Here is a 22,968-nt window from a genome sequence, read left to right as displayed (position 1 = left end):
CCCTTGTGACATGTAAGGGAAAGAAAGGAGTCGAGGAAGACTCCAAGGTTTTTCAGCTGGGCAACTGGAAAGGGGTAGATGTGGCATTAATGGGAATGGGGAAAGCTGTGGGCAGGGCATGTTTGGGGCAGGTGATCTGGAGCCTGGTTTGCACAAGCTAATTCTGAGATGTCTATCAGACACCAGATGGAGATGTCAGATATGTTTTTTCACTTCATTGGATTTGATTTTCTTCTCTCTTCACATCTCTGTAATGGCACTTACTCATGTTCTTTGCTTTCAAGGTGGTGGTCTGTGTCATAGAGAATTTGATTCTGGGGCTCAACGGAGGGGTGAAAGAGAAATACGTGTAAACACTTTCAGCAAGAGTAATATAAAAGGGTCCAGAGATAAAGTTTATAACTTGGATGCAGTTTCACAGGGTGACACAGTCCCTTCTTTAATTAGAAGCCATACAATCTGTTTAATGCCCCACAGGTCAACTAAGGACCTCAGAATGTTTGCTCACAACCTATTCCAGGCATTTAAAATAAACTAGATGTTTAAAAATTTGAAAAAGTTCAATATACTAGGTCATAAAAGTAACAATCGTCCTCTAAGTATAGCCTCCACAGAGACATCAAAACACGAACTTGTTGGGAAAGGGGGAGGGAGGCAGATAAAAATAAAACCCGAGGTCCAGAACAGCAGAGCTGTTCCTGGTGCTTGGCTGACCTTACACACCTTGACCTGGCTCAAAAAGGGAGAGGGAGGGGGAAATGAAGCAGCAGGAGTGGTAACATCTTAAAGGGCTATGATTTAGTGTCCTCTGCACCAAGTGAGTCTGGCTTAGAACTAAGGGACCTGGATAAGGACGTTTGCTCTGCCTAAGGCAAAGGCGGATCTGTCAATGTCTCAGATTACATCACAAACCGTCCGGGTCTCGCTAACGCCTTAAAATCTGGCGTGTTTGCGAGTCTGGGGGTAGTACTGGGTCTCGTGTTGATACTGGCGCGTTTCCATCCCTTTAATTTCGTGGTCAAATAAGTGTCTGATGGTGCCAGAGCGAGCACAATAGGCAAGACACGAACGCTTTCCCTGCAGTAAGTTACAATAGGCAAAATAAATCCTAGAGGATTTATCACCTCTGAAACAGCTCGGAGCCAAGCCCTGGGTCCAAAATGATTGTCCAGTGCGGGGCCAGAACCCCGAGACTCGCGCCACCTCCTCGGAGCCAGGTTGCGCGGCACTCTGACCAGCTCATCCGAGGGCGCTGCAACCCCCGCGCAGCCGGAGCTTTCGGCTCACCTGGTCCCCGGCAAAGGTGAGGCTCCCGCGAGAGGGAGCGGTCGGCGGGGCGGGCAGGAGCCTGATCCGCGAGGGGGCGGGACAGGCACGCGGGCCGCCCCGCCCCCCGATGATGCGGCGCCCGCCGACTCGCCCCGGTGCTGTCACTCACTCCTCACCATGGTTGCAGCACAAAGCAACAAGCCCGGGAGGCCGTTTCCTCCCTAAGGAGCGGCTCCGGCGGCCGGAGAAGGCGCAGGAGGAAGAGGCGGAGGAAGAGGAGGGGAATCGCTCCTTCCCAAACACTCTCCGAGGGGTCTGTGCGCGGCTCTCGGATCTCGGCCCTCGGACGCCCGCCGCCGGGAGTCCGGATCCGGGCAGCCCGTGGCCCCTTCCCCTCCCCCGCCCGCACAGACCTGGAACAAAGTTGCCTAGAGCGACTGGGCCGGAGGGCTGCAGCCCGGGTCGGCTGCTCTGGCCCCGGCGGCGCCGGCGCCCGGAAACCTCTGCTCCGGGCGCGCTGATGGGGGGAGGCGGCCACGGCGGAGCCCAAGGCGGCTGGAGCCACACAGGCGGCGGCGGGGCGGCCCGAGGGGATGCAGCAGCAGTCGGGAGGGACGGCCGAGCCCAATAGACGATCCGGAGCGGCAGGGACAGCAGCCGAGTGGATCGGGCTTCGCAGTGCCCGGACCTGAGCCAGCCTTCCCCACGGCGGCCGCAGCGCCCCGGCGCCCCAGGATTGGGGACGCGGCGATCGGACTGTTTTCCGGAGAGCCCCTGGGCAGCGACGCGAGCCCCTGAAAGGAGGAGGCGACCCTCAGCGCGGGAGGGGAGAGGAGGCCCCGCCTGCCCGGAGCCCTCCCCCTCCTCACTGTCGCTCCTAGCTCCCTAAAAATAACTCAGGCCCGCCGGGGCCAGGAGGAGCTGCCGCTGTCCCCCGAGTGAAGCCGGGGGAGGCGTGTCAAGCCTGGGCCCGGAGGGAGCCCGGCGCGCCTGCAAGCCTTGCCCGGCCCTGCGGCGAGGAAGAAGAGGAGGAAGGGGAGTCCCCAGCTGCAGATCGCGGCACTGGGAGCCTCCGGGCCGCGGGTCTCGGAGCTGCGCGCCTCCAGCGTCCCTCGCGCGGCCTCTTTCTCCCGCCAGGTCTTCGGCGCGCCTGTCCCGCACTTGGTGCCACCGGGCCCGGCCAACGCTGCCGCGGCAGCAGGCTCTGTAGCCTCAGGCGGACGGGCGGGCGGAGCGCGCAGGGCGGAGGCGGCAGCTGCGCTGGGCCGGGAGGAGGCCGGCGAGGGTGCGGAGCAGCCCCGGCCGGGCGCGCGGGGGGAGATGGCGTCCTACGTGGATAACAGCTTCCGCCAAGCGGTGATGAAGAACCCCGCGGAGAGGACCTCCCAGGTGAGACCCGTCGGGACTTGGCTGCATTTGTCCCTCTTAGGCTGCGCCCTCTCGGGTCCCTCGACACCTTACTGGCACAGCTCACCCCGTGCACCCACTTCTCCCAGTGGGACCCCCAACTTCCAATCGCATCCCATCTCCGCGTCTTCTACCCCTGGACATCTGGGTTTATTTCTCCGTTTCCTGGATATCCTTCTCCTTTTCGCTGCGCTCCCCATTCCTGAACTGCCCCGTGCGTCTGCCCAGCGGAGGGAATTCTGTAATTGGCTTCCCCTCTCCCCAGCCGCACACCCGGTCTCTAAATCTCGCGGGTGGGGTGGGTGTCGCCTCCTTTCGGCTACTCTTGTCACCTTGGAGGACGCAGTCTCCCTCCTTCCCAAGCATGTGGCCCCTTGTACATTCAGAGTTCAGTGGTGTTAAAAGGTACTGCGGGAAACTTGTGTGGGTCTGTGGAAGGCAAATCCATGTTGGGCTTCTAAGTAAACATTGAGATGTTTGTATATTTATTTGCTCTTTTGAAGATGGGATGCAGCTTTCCAAGGAAAGGAGAAATAAGTTGAATAGCTAGGTTAGTGCTTTTAGTTTAAATTGCAAACATAAGTGCAGAGCGGGCATATTCAAATACACCCCCGGAAAGGGCACCCCGCGGATTCCTTTGGTGTTGCACAACCGTGTCAGAATTAGATAAGTTTGTTAACCTTTATACATTGGTTTACCTTCAGGCTTGTTTTTCTCCTCCTTTAACTGGAGGAATTGCTGCTGATGTTGGGTTTGGTCGTTTCAAGTTGGACTACAGAGGGGGAAATTTTATAAAAATGTGGTGGTTGGATTTTTTTTTTTTTTTTTTTTGCCTTTAGCTGCTGACTGGATAATGACGCATATTCCTAAGCGTTGGGATGGCGACTACAGGATCTCTCTCTGCCAACCCTCTTAAGACAAATAAGCCCTTCTGATCCTTAGGACCATCAGACATTTAGAATCTAATGCTTGAGAGTTGCTGCGCTTGTTAGGTGTTGGATGCCATCTGTTCAAATCCAAATGTTCTGTGACGTTGATTATTATTATTTAATGTGGGGAGAACAGAATAAAATAGGATCTTCCACTGGCTGCCTTTGGACAAGGCCCAAGAATGGCACCTGGTACCGTTTTGATTTTTCATTTTTCTTGATGGAGCCGTCACATCTGGGGCATCATAGATTGCGTGTATGTACCAAATGTGTGGAAGGTGGGTGATAATTTTACAAGAAAACTCATTGCAGAGTATCTCCAGAAAGTTTCTATTCTAAATGATTATTTTATCCCCAAACCAGGAATGTCCTGTTTTGATCATGTCTTTGGGCATCTTTGCACTGCTTCTCATGTACCTCTCTTATTTCTATATTTTTAAGTTGTTGGGCCCTGGCTGGTGTAGCTCAGTGGATTGAGCACGGGCTGGGAACCAAAGGGTCCCCAGTGGGGGCCATGTGAGAGGCAACCACACAGTGACGTTTCTCTCCCTCTCTTTCTCCCTTCTCCTCTCTCTAAATATAAATAAATAAAATCTAAAAAAAATCTGTTAAAAAATAAAGTTGTTGGGTCAGCCTTCTGTATCTGAAAATGCTCATTCCCAGTCAGTGTGATGAAAAAGTGAATTTCACTGAAATAGTTCAATTTTTGAAGTGCCAAGTGAAGTCACACATGCTGAGAATAGTAGAACCGAGCAAGACCAGTCAGAAGATGATGTCAGAGGCCTTTCGTGGAAATTTGAGAGGAGGAAGTTGTGGTGCCATTAGTAGATTAATTAGAATAGCTATGATTGGAACTCCGTTGGGGTGGGGGGTGTTCCACCAAACAGGCCTGTAAGAGACAGAACCTTCCCTGTGACAGCATGTGGACTGTGCCAAGTAAATGAACTGTTAAACTTCCCTGTTTCTGTGCCAGTTGTGGGGAATAAAAACGGTCCCAGCATAGAACTTGGCCTGAGTCAGAAGTGGGCCAATGACTAACACTCCTTGATGGAAGTTTCATTGACAGCCTGAAAGCAGCAATTTCCCCCGCCAAATCTTCATCGGAAAAGTAAACAGATGGAAAGCTACCAAACATGGTGTACATTAAGTGTCAACCCAATTAAGTTTGATGTTTGTTTGGTTATTACTAATCACGTTTATTTACTATTGTCCTAAAAAGAAAGTAGGTTTGAATGTGAATGCTTTCCATCTTCACCTGGCTTGTCAAAAAATGATCTTCTGAGAATTTGAAATGGACTCAAGTAAAAGTAAAAAAAAATATGTTTTGGTAGAAGGTGCTCTTTATGTGGAGTGCCTTGTTAATGCTGTGGCTGGAAGTTTCTCTGTACCATCTTTGTCTCGAATGCTTGAGAGTTAGAATTTTGTAATGTGAGAAAAGCAAACGTTAAACAAGCTTGCTATCACGAACAAAAGGATATGAACTAGGAAAGTTTGGCGTCATGCTTCCTTCTGTTTCTCAGATAGACTCAGTAAAGGAGTTTGCATGATTCTTATTACAAGCAAAAGGAAGGTGCTTTAACAGAAGACAATTTAGGAAAATACAGAAATATTTTTTTTGTGGTTAAATTCAGTTTCTTTCTTTTTTTAAGAAAAGGAAAACTGCCCAGTTTTTCTCCCAAACCCTGTGAGGACATAGTTGTGTGTGTATTTAGGTCAATCACCATTGCAATGTTGCTAGTGTAACCTAAGTAGTTTTAGCTAGTAGAGAACCTCTGTGTGGGGAGAGCCCCCGGGCGAACACGGGACGCTGAAAATGAGGGAGTTTTTCAGGTCTACCTGGAAAATTGGAGCCCGTTTTATTTAGGTCATTAGAAAGGAGGAATGGTAAGGAGAAATAAAAAAGTTGTCACCTGACCTTTTAGCCAGATCATGAATATTCAGACTTAAGGGGCCGTCAGTATTTCACCTGATATTCTGAGAGCAGGAAAAAAGTCGTCTTTAATCCACTGTGTGTCCCGTGTTATATGTCTGGAAACCTGGCGATGTCCTAGTCAATGGGGCGCTGTGTTCTGAGTACCAAGCCCTCTTGAAAATAATGAACACTAAATGTTCTGTTGACATTTCTCATGCACCTCTGTTGAAAAACAGGACTCTTAAGTAATGGCTTTATTAAACTATTTAGGTTTATGTCTTTAATCACTTACATGGGAAGCTTGGTCACCAAAGCAATTTAGTGAAGTAAAAGACGTAAATAAATTACAAACAGCTTTATCCCCCAAGGCTTTAAACAATAAAATGATTTTTCTAAACCATTTTATTAAGTTGTTGAGTTTGGACCCCTTGAAATTGCTTCTGTAAAGCATTTAAATACATAGTGTTTTTAGTTGTTCAGGTGAAACATCTATTGCAGAATTGTTTCCTCTGCTTTAAAGACCTAATTTATTATGTTTTTTAGCTAACTGTAAAAGTTATTTTAAAATTGTAAGTGTAAAAGGACCCTACCTTATCCCCTTCTAGTTAATAATGTTACTTTGTTTTTCCTTATTGCAAAAGTTTTCTTTTGACTATTGTACCTTTTGATTGAATTGCTAACTCCATGAATTTGTGAGCTGAGAACAGTACAAGACTTAATTCTTTGCAAAGCCACTTAGTAGAATATATCTTGAGTCATAATGAGAGGGCTGAAAAACACCTTTACCCCAGAGAACTTTAAATTATGAGAGTCTGCACAAAAGAGTTTCTATGGTAAATGTTTAATTGTTTTAAAAAAATATTTTATTTATTTATTTTTTAGAGAGAAGAGAAGAGGAGAAAAAGAGAGGGGGAGAAATATCAATCTGTGGTTGCCTCTCACCCACCCCCTACTGGGGACCTGGCCTGCAACCCAGGCATGTGCCCTGACTAGGAATCGAACCAGTGACCCTTTGGTTTGCAGGCCAGTACTCAGTCCACTGAGCTATACCAGCCAGGGTGGTATATATTTAACTTTTTAATCTAACTGGAAGAATTGTGTCTATTATAGTTAAATTTTCTTTTTCTTTTTATCATTGTTTATGAGCAGTTTCATATTTTCATTTGACAACTTACACTTTGATTATATTTTAGCTTAGTTTTGGGTTCTAGCAATAAGTATTTGTGTCTTAAGTAGTTTCTGTGCAATTTTTGCAAAGCACTTTTTACCTGTGTACAATTTTTGAAAAGCCTGTTTCACAAAGTAATGCCTGTTTAGTCACCAGCATTTAGGTTCCATAACAATGATATTTGAATTTGTAGGTTAAAAAAAAAACACATTTATAACTGAAATACTAATTTCAAACTGTATTAGCCTGTCACTTTGAACAAGTGAGGACTTAAAATTAGGGTAAAATAATTCCTGACTTTTTTTTTGCAATACTAGTCGCTTTCAAATAACCTTTTAAACATTTAGTAATTAACAGTTCCATAATTAGCTTTGCATATCTTGGCTGCGGTTCAAAATGAATCTCTCCAACTGCAGTGCTGTATGTAGAGACTGGATTAACAGTCCTTCCCAGATCTTGGGCTTTTACAGAACAATTAAAAAAATAAAATTAAAAAAGGAAGAGGGCTACCTGCTTGCCAACTTGTTGCCATTTTTTCCTCTTCAGAAAGGTCGTTAAAAAAACAAGGGAACAGCTATAACCTCTGGTTGCTATCATTTTATTAACAGTCTTGCCATTTAATAAGAAAGATAGGGCCCTGGCTGGTGTGGCTCAGTGGATTGAGCCCCAGTCTGGGAACCAAGGGGTCCCGGGTTCCATTCCCAGTCTAGGGCACATGCCTGGGTTGTGGGCTAGGTGCCCAGTAGGGGGTGCACAAGAGGCAACCACTCATTGATGTTGCTCTCCCTCTTTCTCCCTCCCTTCCCCTCTGTCTAAAAATAAATAAGTAAAATCTTAAAAAAAGAAAGAAAGACAGGATCCACTATCACTTCAAAGCTCAGTTTCTATATTCAGGGGTTTTTTTGCTTTATAAGAAAATGCACCGGGTTTTGTTTTGTTTTTTGTTTTGTTTTTAATCTACTCTTGGCCTGAAGAAAATTTCATCTGGGTGGATTTTGGGGCGAGTTACATGATTAAAATAAACTCTGCCTTTGGTGATATTTGAAGTTCAATTCCTGTAAAGTAGTGTGACAAAGTAATAGTGACATGTGCCTCAAATATAAATTAGCTCTGAAGTAAAGACCTTTTAAAGAAAGAGAAAGACAGTGCTTCTTGAGTCGTTTGAAGACTTACTTTTCAAAAAATTGCAATTACCTGAAGTTTGATCTAGACTAAAGAGATATGGAAATGTGGACACTGGTGATAGTTCATTGATACCTGTATTTTATTTCCTCTTCTCACCCCATTTTTGGTAGCAGTTTTCTCCCCTGTAAAATGGGGATAACAGCTTCATGAGGTTGTTTGGCATATTACGTGAAATAAAGTGAATTTACTGTTTACTAGTTATGCAGCGCCTAATGATAAATTCTATTGTAGCACATTTTAATGAAATACCTATTACTTTCCAAGCCTTGGGAATTCAAAGATGAAATGAGACATGCCCCTCTAGTAATTCACCAGGGTGCTGTATCCTGTAAGTAGCATGTGATTCATTAGTGCTGTAACAGCCGTTCCTGGCCAACACTGACGGGGCTGTGGTCTTCCTATATGAGAACCACACGATTGAGTCTTGGGTGAGTAGGAGTTCACCTACCAGTGGACGAGGAGACGTGAAGGATATTCCAGACTGACACACTGTCATACAAGTGGCACATAGGATTGTAAGAAAATAGAGCAAAGGGAGTGAGTGAGTAAGGGATGGGGAGTGACTCGGCTGGAGTGTAGAAGCTTGTGGTTTGGAGGAGAGTGAGAAGAACCCAAGAGTTCTGTTAAAGGCTGATGTCTGTTCTTCAGTCTTGTGATGGTTGGGAGCCTGAGTTACACAGTGGAGATGGACTAGAATATTCGGGAGTAGACTCCCCTGGACTGGCTGGCTGAAGGAGCTCATGTTTGTATCAGCTGCTCATTGCACCAAACTGTGTTCACATTATGCCAGGGCGTTAGAATTACAGGGGGTGACAGTGGTAGACATTTCCTGGGTCACTGGTTCTTCCTTAAACTTGAGTGTTTTCTATATGTACATTCTGGAATCTAATATGAAATGTCTGATTTGTCATATCATTATGCTAACTACATTAGTATTTCGTAACCTGAAATGATAATGTGATTTTGAAGTATTTCTGTCCTTTTAGAAGAGTTGAGGAATGCCTGAATTTCACCAGGCAAAAGGGAATTTATTTATATAAAAAAATCATAATTGACTTGTGATATAATAATTGTAGTGAATCTTTGAGAACAGTTCCTCATTCTCCCCTACACTATTTTTTTTAAAAAATTATATAGATTAATTAATGTTGTTAAATTCGGAAGGAGAAGCAATTTGTAGTATGTATAATTGTGACTTTCTCAGAGCTGTTGAATATTTATAGTTAGTAAAAATATATTCAGTGGTTATAATGTCAGCCTTTGTGGGGAGAGAAATAAGCTGATTGCCACATTTTTTTGGTTTAGGATTTTTATCGTTTCAGGAAAAAAAGAACACCTTTGTTTTCACATGCTAATTAGCCACTATTTACTGACCTGTGTGAGGTCTGTGTTTCTTGCTGTATTCAGGTATTTCCTTTTCTACTTCAGTCTGTGAAGGGATTTATTCTTTGGTGGCTGTGGTGGATGGGGTTAGTTTTTGTGGAGCAGAAAGTGTAGCCGTTGCATTTTAAGTTATCTTGATTCTGTCATTTCTGTGCTTTCACATTCATTGATCAGGAAGAGTGTTTTGGAGGAGAAGATGGTGGTGGCAGTGACTTGAGGGGGAACGTCGCTGTCTCTTTGGAACTAAAGCCCTTCTTCCTTCTGCTGTAATTTCTCATTGCTTGTCTGTGAAAGTTGAAAATCACAGCTTGTGGAGGTTCAGAATGCTTTCAGTATTTGATACACACTCAATTAATTGAAGTAAAAGTTTACATTGTGATCCTTAACTGTTGGTAATTGAGTTGACCAGCCGACACTCACCATAGTATCTGGCTCTTGGCACCTTTCTGCTCTCTAGTCTCCGGCTGGTGGTACTTGTTCCTACCTAACGTGAGAGCTAGTGAGAAAGGACCCTGAGGAAGAATTAGCCTACAGAGAGAGGGTTTTTCTGGTGAGGCCTGATAGTAACTGTCCTAGAAGCTAAACCAGCAATCTGTGGGGTCTAGGGGCTGGGCTGCTGTCTTGTTTATTTGATTTCTTCTCAATGTTCACTCGTTACCCATTTTTTAAAATGATTTTTTTTAGGTTGAGATAATTGTGGATTCACATGCACTGCTAAGGAAGAGTGCAGAGAGATCCAGTGCACTCTTTACCCAGCTTTTCCTGTTCCTAATATCTTGCAAAACTAGAGTACACTGTCACAACCAGGATATTGGCATCCACAGTCAAGATGCACGATAGTTCCGGCAGCAGAAAAATGTCTCTTGTTGCCATTTTACAGCCACAGTTCTTCCCCACCCCACCTCTGGCAAAGGTTAATGTGTGCTTCACTACTATAATTTTGTCATTTCAAGAATGTTACATAATTGGAATCATATAGGATTTGACCTTTAAGGATTGGCTTTTCTCTTTTCTTTCACTCAGCATAAGTAAGGCTCATTACGTTTTGGCTAAAATGAATTTCTTCTGTTGTCACTGAGTGCTTTGGGTTTATGTTCCTGAAATGCGGATAATATACAGGGATTGCAGGTTGGGGCGAGTGTCAAAGTGTGATGGATTGAAATAGTGACTGCGGTGAGTGAGTTCTCTAGTAGTGTGTATAAAATGAAGACCGAATATCATATAGTCTTGGCTGAGCTAGAGGTGTGATAGTGCAATACATGTAGGATATTTTAGTGTATGTAGTTCCTTTCTGTCTAGCTCTGTGTCTGTATGTATGTACCTATCTATCTTAGTCATAATGGAAGTGGTAAGTTTAGTCTTCGCCGTCAGTGATTCCTCATTCAGAGAAATTACTTGACCTTCCCCAACTGAAGTGGCATTTTTTTGGTAATTCAGAAGGAAGTCTAATTAATGTATGTACAAAGGCATCCCAATGGCCAAGTTGGGGCCGATTTGAACAACAAGGTAAGTAATGGATTTATAACCCCTAGGGGAAAAATATTCCATGAGCTTATACTAATATAAATAAATAATTGAATAAATAAATAATTGGGGGAGAAGTGATAGCTGTTTGTTATAATAGAATCCCAATAAAAGATGCAGAAGGATGATGGAAACAGAAAATCAGCAGCAGACAAACACCGTGTAGTAGTTGTTGCAAGCACAAGTCATCAGCAGATGCCAAAATTGTAGGTGAAAGTATGATGAAAATTACATCAGATATCAAAATATTTGCACAGTCTCCAAGTATCTTCGCCACAAGGTTAATTAATTATAAACGGAAGTCAGTACTTTTGTGGTGACAAGCACTGGCAGGCACGAGATTAAACAGGTGGTCAAGGCGATACCACTAACAATAAGACATATCAACATCATGATTCATTCACTGAGAAGGGCACATCTGTGGTCAGATTCTTACAGAACAACTTTTATCTAAAGTGTCAGAAAACATTAGACAAACTCCAATTTAAGGACATTATGCAAAGTTAGCAGTGTAGAGCCCACAAGTGCCCAGGGTGTGACAGGATGAAATACTGCAGAACCGTCACAGGTAGGAGGGGACTAAGGGAATGCTGTAACCAGATGAGATGTGTGATGCTGGGTTGGATCCCAGACCAGGAAAAAAAAGATTAGAACAACTGGTGAAATTTGACACATACACACACACACACACACACACACTAATAAAAGGACAAGAAAAGCTAAGGTGATAACTTTTAAACTTATTCATGTTTATTTCTACCTAAATTTTGTAGATATTCACAAGGGTACAGTGTTATTTTACCAGTTTCGAATGTCTCATGATCCTGACTTCGAGTAAATTAGAAAATTTGGTATAAGAAAAAGTGTAGGAAATAAAACATCTCATGTACATTAAGCGAAGAGGAAAAGAAATTGTGGTAATAGCCCAACGAAGTCAATCCAGGTGAGATTAAGGTTGTAGACCCCTCCCCTTCCCTTTCCTGGGAATTTAAAAATTATTTAAATTGTAACTTCTAGTAGGAATGGAAGGGGGTGGTGAGTGGCAAAGGTGTGTTTACAGAGTCTAGTCGGAGGCCCTATTAGAGCTAGAGGTGATAATACCAAGTGTGTTCAGTGCTTTCATTTAGATTTTTTAGGACTTTTCCTATTAGGATTCAAAAAGGAGGGAAAAGCAATTTCTTTTAAAATCAGCTCAAGATAGAAGTAGCTCCACAATTCTCCCCCCACCCCATGTATATGCCTTGCATTTCAATTATAGAGCCAAACCGGGAGTACCTCCCCCCTCCCCTTCCCCCCATTAGCCTCCTATCTTTTCTTGTGGTAAACACTGGGGAGCGCCTGCTGTTTTTGTACGCTATGTACTGTCTTGATGTGACTGAAGTTGGTGCTGGAAGATTGGATTAAAATACATGGGACCTAATATTTGAGATAACTGCAAATAAACTATAAGCTGGAAGGTATTTACTATTTTGAATTATGAAGATATAAACCATTTATTTTCTGTATTTTAAGAGAATTTATTTTTCTGTTGGAAGTTTTCAATAATAAATTGCATTTTAATAAGACCTGGCCAGGCTTTGAAGTAATGAGAATCTTATAAAATAAAACAATATGAAAATGGTTAGATGTAGACTAAACCTATTGAACCTTCACCCATTTCTTTATATAAGTAACTATTTGACTTCTTCAAGACAATAAGTTTCTGACTTCTTCTTGTGCACAATCCTTACATTATGTAGTCTTGCGTAGTCCATTTTCTCTTAAGCACACTCATATTTATTAGAAAAATCTTGGTCAAATTGTTAGAAATATTTGGCTGAGTTACATTTTTAGTTATTAAGAAACTGCTTGATCAGGCATACATTTGCAAACATCTAGAGATGAGTTTTAAAAACTGATGAGTGTAGAAAATTGAAATGATGTAGTTTAAAATGTGAAGAACTGACGTAAGGAAGAATTTGACTGCATTACAGTTTTGTCTCTGGTCTGCATGTCTGATCCCCTACTGTTGTAGAGCAGGGAGAAGTCGAGGAGCAAGCTTTATGGGCACATGTTATCTACCCGCCTGCTCTGCTCCTTGGAGTTGAGATACCACAAACTTCTTTTAGTCACAGGCCACGTAGACAGAGGCCCCGAAGTTCTTTCCTCCCAAATGAGAACCTCCAAATCTAATCATCCTCTGAGACTTAAGCTGAAATGGGTGGGAATTCCTCTCCTGCTTTCCCTTTCTCTGGTCTGGTTTAAATCTTCATCACACGGACAAAACTCTGTGGGAGGCAACACGGTGAAATCACTGGGCATTAAGAGTCCTTGTTCCCACTTTCTGTATCCTGGGATGGCTGTTTTCTTTAGTAGTCATACATCTGTCTCTTTAATTGTATTCACAGAATAGTTGTGTTGAGTTACTTTAGTGCATTTCCTTCATATAACCCAGTGTTTATGATCCTGGACTTCGGGGTCAAACATGCTGAGTTGTGGTCCTGGGCAGGGAGGGAACTTGGGTTTCATGGATGGGTAACATTTCGTAAAACACGGCACAGCTTTGATTTGTCACCTGCTTACTTTGCCAGGTGAGCATGTTAAAGTGAATGTGAACTTGATGTCCATTATTGTCATTTCATAAAAGAAAGGACATTTTAATATAACAAGAATAGAAAGGTCATGTCCTCAATAAATACATAGCCTTGTTTTACCGTGTAAAACAATTTACCGTTTATTCGTTTTTGTCAAGGATTGGTGAAAATTTGGTATTATTACCAACATCATATAGTTTGAAGATTAAATACATTCATTTATGTTCAAGTTATTTAACAGTCTTTGGCATGGAATGTCTAATAAATATTACTGTTATCTTTTATATAGTATAAATACTTATACTATTATTTGTTATATTATTAATCTTGCCATTGCTGTTAATAGTTGCTATTCATTTGCTCCCTGCTCTTGTTCCCATAGCTAATTTTTCATCATTATTTATCATGACCAATTCACCAAAGTGATATGTGACATAATTCAATTCAATAGACTTGATTCATAGCATACGTTGTATTAGGATTGCATTAGTCTGCTGGTTAGAAAAAATCTGCCCACATAGGGGCTGAACCAAGGGCTTGTTTTTCTCACACCAGAAAGGATGAAGCAGTAAACATAAACAGAGACTCACAGACACAGACAATAGTATGCTGATTACCAGAGGAGGAGGGGGATGGGGAGAGAGAGAAGAGGGTAAAGGGGGGGGAATGAATGGTGATGGAAGGAGACTTGGGGTGGTGAACACACAGTACAATATACAGATGATGTGTTATAGAATTCGTGCACCTGAAACTTACGTAATTTTACTAACCAGTGTCACCACAATAAATTCAATTAAAAAGTGTATAGGAAGGCAATGCAGGGTTGGCGTAGATGCTCAGGGGTGTCAGTCATCCAGAAAACTGGCTCCTGTTGGAGTGGCAGGATGGTGGCTGCAGGACAAACCAAGGAAAACAGGATGTTGAGCATTCCTTCCCTGGTCCGGTTTTGTCTTTCATTTGGAAGGAAAGCCCTCCCTGGGCACTTGTTATTTTTGGTCAGAGCTGTGTCACATGGCTATTCCTAGTTGCAAAGGAGGCTGGAAATTTGAATATTTTGCTTCTAAGCCTATATATTACAGAAAGGCAGGAAAGAAAGAGGTTAAGATTAATGAGCGATGTGAGCCGATAGTATTTGTCCAACTTACTTGGCATAGAAAATAGGTGATCGTAATAAGTTCATGCAGTGATTCTCAGGAGACCGCTTTGGAAGTCTTATTGGATTATAGAGCTCCATTACTGTAGCTACAGTTATGGAGTCATAGATGTATTTGACTTCTTGGTTCACTTAATAGGTGTATGATTGTTAATTTTCTGAACCACAGTCTTTTATTTGGAAATAGAGATAAAAATACCAGTGACGAGCATTATTATAAAAGTAAATGAAACATGGAATTTAGCTTTTAAATAGAATTATTTTTAAATGGTAACTATTGATAGAAATATTGATTTAAAATAAAATGTAGGCTTACATTTTCTAAATTCACTTGGTTTTGAATTTATTCTATTAACATTCTAGAAGTTTTATTTCATTTTTTAAAATCTGTTCAATTTGTGTATGCTCATATATCTACTTGTAGTGACACTTTGTCAATTTTCTGGGACTTTCAAGTTTCAATTTGTCATCTCTCCCTACAGATGAATCATCACTTTTTATAAATAAATATACATTTGTATATAAAGTATTTATAAAAGATACTGTTTAAATAGTTTTCTGTAATTTGTTGAATTCATACTTATATCATAAACTTGTATCTTGAAGAAAAATGGTTTCATATTGAATGTTATACAAGACTAGCTGTAATACTAATAAAACTTTAAGTATGTGCTGTGTTCAGCCTCAGAGCAATTATGTTTAGTTTGGGTTTTTAATGATAGCATTCAAGATTTATATGTATATAAACTGCTCTTAATGTGTAGTGGGGTCAGTTAAACAATTCGTTGTCAGAAATTAATGGCTAGAAATGTTACTGGAAAAAGTTGAAGGTATTTGTCATTTTAAAAAATTTGTTGTTTTCCTAAGTTATTTGTTTTGGTTGGAGGAGTGGTGTATAATAAATTCCTGAGTCTTTACAGTGGATGTTAAAAGTTAGAACCCTACGTCAGGACACTCCTTAGCACAGAATTGAAGCTAAAAATGTTCTTTAATGACTTGATGTTTCTTTCCTGAGAGTTTGAGATGGGGATGGGTAGTGGAATAGTTATATCCTTTTGTGTTAATAGAGAATTGAATAAAAGTTGAAAAGGAAAATCAATTTTTGGTTAACTTTTTGCAACACAAATCTCTTCCCTTTGTAGAAACATGTAACTTTGTGCAACAAAGTAAAGTTATTTTGGTGCTTATATTTGGAGCTGTCATTTACACTGGTATTTTCACTGGGATTTCACAGAGTGTATAAATTCTTCCTCTGGGCTCCTGTGACACTTTCATTCTATTTTGCATATTTTTATTACTCTGACATTTTTGACTATCTTCAAGCACAGTTTAAATTAAACTAAGTTGTAAAATTAAATTCAATGCTAGAATATAGAACTAACTTTCTCATAAACTTTTACTAAGTAGAATAACTGACCTTGACCCATTTTAATAGATATGATCACTTGTATTTCAATTGTGAGATGATTAACATGCAAATCTATATATATATTTAAATCCTCATCCAAGGATATGCTTATTGATTTTAGAGAGAGAACAATGGAGGGGGGGAGGGAGGGAACAGTGGCAGGGGTTGGGGGAGCAGAGAGAGAGACACACACATATTGGTTCACATCCTGACATCGAACCCACAACTTAGGTACCTGTGTATGTGCCCTGACCAGGGATCAAACCTGTAACCTTTTGGTATGCGGGACAATGTTCCAACCATCCAAGCCACCCAGGGTAAATATATTCCCTTTTTTAAGGGTGGTATCAGAAATAGATTACATACGCTCCATTGAAATCTTACTTACTGATTATATAAAACTTTAGAAAAAAGTAGGTTGTAATGAGACCTTCTCATGGTAATTGTTTTTACAGATTTTATCAAGAAACATCGTAATTGAAATACATACATAAAGTAGCATTTAATGTTCACTTCATTGCCTTCTGCTTTTTCCCTGTTTTATTTTTAATTTTGGCATATAACTAACTGCTCTTTATTGAAGGAGACAGAGGGATTTCTGGAGTACCTGAGAGACCCATAACCCACGGGATGCTTCCCTCACCCTTGCTGATGGCCACTGAGCAAAGCAGATATGGTACTATTGGTCCTTGGTGTTGAATGGACCTTAGAGATCAGCTGGCCAGTGATTTCCACACTGTCTCACAGACCTGTAGATGGCCCTAGAAGCTTCTCAGGGCCCGTCGGGGAGGTGTGGACAGCTGGCCTGGCCTACACAGTTTCATTTTTATTAGAAAAAGATTTTTCCACTAAAACACGTTGAAAATGCCTGATCTAATTCGGATTCCTGAGTACAGGAAATAAATATCAGAAGTAGTTAAGTGTATATCTCCATGTCCCAGAGAGACAGCCAGCAAACTTGAAAATTTAATCACCCACCTACATAGAGGTGAGCACACTTGGCCCACAGCCGGTTTTTCTGTATAAAGTTTTATTGGCACACAGCCAGCCTTATACTTTAATATTGTTGGTGGCTGCTTTCGTACCGCAGAGGCTGAGTTGAATTGTTGACAAAAGACAGTACAGGCTGCAAAGCTTAAAACATTTGCTGTCTGGTTCTTTACAAAAAAAGTCTGTTCTTTCCTTAGACTTTCATCTTTGTAAAAACGCAAATACCTCTGGAAGGGTGTGGGTGTGGGGTGATTATTTTGTGCTGTTATCAGCTATACCTCAGGCGAGTGGAGAGTTCCTTTGTAATATTTGATAGTGTAAGGAGTGACCCAACTTGGCTATGAAAGCTTATTATTATTATTCCTCACCCAAGGTCAGGCTCATTGGTTTGAGAGAGAGAGAGAGAGAGAGAGAGAGAGGGAGAGAAACATCCATGTGAGAAACAGCAATTGGTTGCCTCTCACACGCACCAGCACTCTGTCCCCACCAGGACAGAACCTGCAACCCAGGCTTGTGCCCTGACTGGGAATTGAACCCCAGTCCTTTCAGTTTATGGGGTGACATTCCAACCAACTGAGCCTCACTGGCCAGAGCTACGTATTTTATTGTTCTTTTGGGGGGCCTGACTTTATTAATAATATAGCATTGTCATGAGCAAAAATTGTCTATTTTTAATGACACTTTTTAAATTGAAGTGTTATGTTTTCACAGTCAAGTATTAGATGCAGAGCTGTTTTGAAGTTGTCTATAATGTAGTTCTGGACAGATTTGATTAAATAATGTTCTTGAACGTTTTGCTTTACAATTTAGAAAACTTCAAAGACAGAGGAGGAGTTGGGAAATGGATATCAAGTTGGTCAAAACATTATATTACCTGACCATTATTTTTCTTTCTCACTCAGTAGTATTCTCAGGTTTTATTTGTGTCTACAATTATTTTTAGAAAATGTTAGAAGTTGCTTAAACTTCTGAGTGATGATTATTAGGAATATTACAGTTGCTATTACTAGCCAATTTACAAAGGAAAATTTTAAGAGGTTTTTTTTTTTTTTTTTGAGGAGAAAGGTCCCACATTGTAAACTAGTTTTTTCGGTACTTATCACATGTCTTTAATTCTTGTTTATTTCAAGGCCCATCAGCTCGCTTAGAGTTTTGTTTTGTTTTGTTTTGGTTCCATGGAAAACAGATTCGTTGCCTGGAAATAAACACTGTGCTATTAGTCAATTAAGTGGATGTAGTCAATAGTAATAAGGAATAAAAGTAATCGATTTTCAATTCTGTTAATCCATGAGTTTTGTGTTCTTCTTAAGTACTTTCGTAAATGAATTGTTTTAGGCCTTGATTTTGCCAATAATAATATTAAAGCTTAGGAAACATTCAAGCTAAATATGTAGGAAGTTCCTTGTTGGGGTGAATTTATTCACTGATTTTAGGGAGACAGATTCTGCCTTCTTGATGGAATGCTTAATTAGGTATTTCTCTTGTTACACAGAAAATGCTAATGCCCTCATTTTGCATATATTCTGCAAGAAGTATCTTGCTTCCTGCCCCAGTGGTTAGAAAAATGTGTGTTTCACTGCCTTCTGCTCGCCTTACAGGCTTGAAAAGTTTAATCAGGCCAGTTAAAGAATTTCTAGTTTATTTAATGTGCAGCAGGGGCTTTTGGATCCAGGCTCTACAAGTCAGGATGGTGCTCGAGGACAAGTACTTAGGTAGTGTTACGATGACCAGGAAGGTCACCTCCACTTTTGGAATGCTGGAGCCACAGCCCTCTCCTGGACTGGGTACAGGGACAAGCAATTACACAGAGATGGGTGAGAAACAGGTCTGCATCAGTTTCAACTGAACCTGACAGACTTGGGAGGAAGAGGGACTAGTATTGTCTCAGGGCTGTCCTTGAAATTAATAACTTTGTGTTATTTTTTTTTGTGTGTGTGTGACTATTCTAAATAGTCAGTTGTGGTGTGAGAGCAGGGTACATGACCATTTTTATAGTTGACATTGGAGTAGTATGTTTGTTAAGAAGAACGTCTTACAATAAGTTTCCATTGGCTGAAGACTGGGAGGATCAAGTTAATGAGGAAATTGCCTTCTCAGGAAAATCAGGGGAGTTTGGAGGACATAGGAGGAGGAGGTATGGGTTCTTATCATTCACCCACTTTTGGGAAGGAGGCATTACACACAAAAGATGCCCCCCTCCCCCCCACGGGGGTTGTTTGGGCTCTCAGTGAGAAGAACTTCCAACTGATTTTAGGGCCCAGCGATCTAATGTCTTCTGTAATTTCAAGCCTGGAATGTTTTTGCTGATGAGGTGTCTTTAGGTAAAGAGGAATGAAGAGGTGGGAACTCACCCCAGCCTAGGTTCCCTCTTAGTTAAAAAGAGCAAAACTGAAGCTCTTTTGTCAGTCTCAATTGTTTTTTCTTCCTAGGTAGAGCCAAACAAGGATGAGGACTTTTAGTTATTCTAATAAAGTATGTTGGTGAAAATATACTCTGGAAGGAGAAATTTTGTTCCATAATAGCGTTACTAATGTAACTGCTTATAAAACATCTTAATGACACTGGATATAATGTATACTGTTTATTACAGGTGATCTGTCAGTGATCATCCAATATAGTTTTTCTGTGCCAGAGCTTTGCTTCTAGGAAGGATGTATTTTTGTCTAGGTTGTTGTCTTCAGTTTTTCAGTCTGACTTTCCTGAAATGGTATCTGCTGTCTTATTGTGGGGGTTTCGAGAAATCTGGAGTTAGATGAGAAGTTTTAATAGAATTTTCTTTCTGAGTTAGGCTTTCATTACTAAAAAAACAGAACTGTGAGTCTTTAAAGCTCATCAGATGTAGTAGGTCCAGCACCTGGCACATTGCTGGGTGCTGTGCTCAATTCATTAACCTGTTTTGTACCAAAAATTACCCTAATTTCCATTTAGTTTGCACTCAAGGATTATTTTACTGCTACTTTATCTCCTTTAAAATGGTTGTAGGCGTATTATCTAACTAAACCTGGAAATTGGATTCAGAGATAAAACTGTTTCCTTTTTCTAGGTTTTTTATCTTAACATCCAAACAGAGACTTGCACGAGTTTATCTTTTCTCTTTTTAGTGTACTGTGTTGTCTTCAGTAGCTCTTACTTCTTGGCAACCACCAAGATAACTTTTAAATAATTAGTTAACATAATAGAACTTGTACATCTATGGTAATTAATTATATCAATGTGTGTAAAGAGACTATTCCAATAGGAATTTTTATTATTTTTATTTTTATTTTTTTGGTGGGGTTCAGCAGTGAAATAACTTAAGTGAGAGCCTTTGCCCTCACGGTGGTTTAGGACAGAAACATGGACTTGCTCCACATTTGCACCAGTGTCGTTCTGTGTTAAGTGAGACTTTGTAGAAAAGGCTAATGAAAACCTTGTTACAATGTATGTAGCATCAGAACTCCTTACTGCCAAATAGAAATTGTCCTAGTGTTTATTTCCTTCAGCTGCTTATCCTTAGAGGAAATCAGTTTTAATACTTTCAGATGTCATCTCAGTTCTCCTGGAAGTGATCAGAAACGAATTTAAAACTTTAAGCATGTTATACAGCATTTTGTGCATTTCTGCTTTGTGTGTGTGTATGTGTTGGAAGGGAGTAGACGTTAAACATATTGAATCAATTTTCAGGAAGACAATATTTACCTTCAAATTGGTTGAAACAAAATACAAAATAGCATGGAGGGAAGCGGAAAGAAAACCTAGCATCCATAAAGTTTTAAAAGTCTGATGGAATGCAATCCATACTTTTCATCAAATTGGGTAAAAATTTTTTTTAGGAAAAAGAAGAAAAGCGATCTCATTCACAATGTAAAACCTGGCCTTTTGTATTTCATAGTTTTCTTTATAGATGGAATAGATTTAGTGACTTTTATTGTAAAATACTCTATCTTTTGTCCAAGGTGTTAAAAAAAAATTGCCTAATCCTTTTCTATCATACCTTTTAGAAGATTATAAGGATTTTCTTCTTAACATAGTGGATAAATGTTCTCCTCTGCTGATAGTGAGAACAACTGTATTAAAAATGTTTACAGGAACCCATGCTTACCCTACTATTAGGGTAGGTCCCAGTTTCCATTTCTCTTCATTTTTACTTTTCCTGATTGATTACAAAATCAAAAGCACAGGAAGAGAAATGTTGTGGACCTATTTATTTCAGGTCAAGTTTTAGAGGCAAATACCTATGGCTTCCTTTCTCATTGTCAAGTGGAACCCATTCATGTGGATGGTAATTGTCAAGAATGATACTTTGTAACCACAAAGAACAATAAGTCTTGCATTATCTTCCTGGTAAACTGCTTCTGTGTTTGAATTGATTTTATAAAAAGCTACCCTTGGAATTTGAGAAAGAAAACATTAGTTCATTTTCTTTGTGGTTCTTTCTATTCTACCTGACAATATTCTTGGGCCTTTATCAATGTCTCTTAAACAAGCCTTTTTTCTCCCTTCTTACCCATGCTAGTCACTCTTCACGTAATGCTGACCTTCCTTTCTCAGTCCATCCTGCTCATTTTTAAAGGGCTAATTTAAATGTTCATGAAGTTTTTTTCTGGTCATTTGAGCTGCAGTTTAAATTTTTCTTGATGGGATTGTTACTGTTTTTAGGTTGTGCATTTCTTGAAGACATGTACCCCCGTCACTATTTCATAATTGTTAGGCGTTTGTATCTTTTCTCGTATTTTAAACTGGAAAAGTCCTTGCAGCTGAGATTGTCTTGCCGACATTTGTGTTTTCGTGGTGTTTCACATATCTTTGCAATCTGTAAATATTTTAATGTGTGTCAGACATTCTGACGATAATTAAAGCAAGCAGTGCTGATGGGGTACAATGCGATTTGGTACAATTTAAAAATTTAGCTCTCAGGAAAAATTGTTTAAATTATTTGATTGTAGCATGATTTAGGCATGCGATTATTTTAAGACTGAGCCAAAATTGATTCTTAGAATTGCCTAGTTAGGCGTTAGCGATTCAAATTTCCCTTAGTCACCATGACTTGCCTCAGTCACAGAAGCAAGTCAGAAGCAGAAACCTGAATTCTGGGCATGGCGTTATGAGTTCCTAAGCTCTGGACTTCAGTTTGTTGCCTTGGATTATATTTGGGTATGTATACATTTGCTTTCCCTGGATTCTGAACTTTTCGTTTTATACATCTACCTTGTAGCCTTTTTAACGTTAGATCAACAATATTTTAAATTGTATATTCAACCTTTTCTAAGACCTAAGAAGAAGAAAAAATTGAGACTAATAATGCTTTGACTTCTTTTGCATCCGTATCACTCCAACGGTGTCATTTATTTTTGGCGTCTGGAATTATAATGAGGAAGAGTGGCTGGGGGAGAAGGGCTGGTGTCATATCCCTTATGCGTTCTCTCTGCGTGACTTTGGCATCTCTCGCTGGTCTTATTTTTCTGGTCTGTAAGGTAGGGCATGCTGTCTGCCTTACTTGTTTTTCGGGGTGGTTGTAAGACTTCAGTGAACATAATATATGAAAAGTACATCATGAATAGAAAACTCGAATGCAAGGCATTACTATCATCAACACATCTCAAGTATTAGTGCCAGTAGAAATTGTGAGTCATTTACAAAGATGATAAACTAAGATACTTTTAGTATTTGGCTAGTAGTATTTATAGAAGTATGTCTTTTTTGGTGTGTCTGAGGCAGTAAAACCATGTTTTCAAATTATTTCTTGATTCGGTTGTCCAGGTTAATACTTACCTGGATCATTTTGGAAGCATAGGCTTCATGCTGAGTTTTGTAAAGAGCTTTTCCTCGTTACAGGTTTTTCAGGCTGCAAAGAACCGTTGTGTGAAAACTCATCTACTCCAATGTATTGAAATAGTTTTGGTTACTTTATTTTAAGTAAAAAAAAGCTGCCCCCCAAATTCTTCACTTTCAAAAGTGTGGCAAAGCCTTTCGATGTGCATCACATGACTATGTGTTCTACTCTGTGTTTACCAGAATCCGTACTTTTAGAATAAAAGCTCCATAATTATATGCTATGAATGGATACCATTTTCTTTTCTGATTATTG

At 40.6% G+C, this 22,968-nt stretch overlaps 1 protein-coding gene across 2 annotated transcripts in view; it reads left to right on the top strand.

The window, feature by feature from the left end:
* The first annotated feature begins 1,537 nt into the window (after positions 1-1,537).
* The window catches only part of RAPGEF2 (Rap guanine nucleotide exchange factor 2), a 220,039-nt gene continuing 198,608 nt past the window's right edge, over positions 1,538-22,968 (top strand). Inside the window, exon 1 of one of the 2 annotated variants that reach the window (XM_036031950.1) lies at positions 1,538-2,658. In XM_036031950.1, the coding sequence (XP_035887843.1) occupies positions 2,590-2,658 (69 nt within the window). In that variant the 5' untranslated portion in view covers positions 1,538-2,589. The remainder of the gene's footprint in view (positions 2,659-22,968) is intronic. The other variant, XM_028521540.2, reaches the window with a different exon arrangement.

The sequence above is a fragment of the Phyllostomus discolor genome, chromosome 8, assembly GCF_004126475.2.
Source record: "Phyllostomus discolor isolate MPI-MPIP mPhyDis1 chromosome 8, mPhyDis1.pri.v3, whole genome shotgun sequence".
Lineage (NCBI taxonomy): Eukaryota > Metazoa > Chordata > Mammalia > Chiroptera > Phyllostomidae > Phyllostomus > Phyllostomus discolor.
This window is presented reverse-complemented; position numbering and strand designations above follow the sequence as displayed.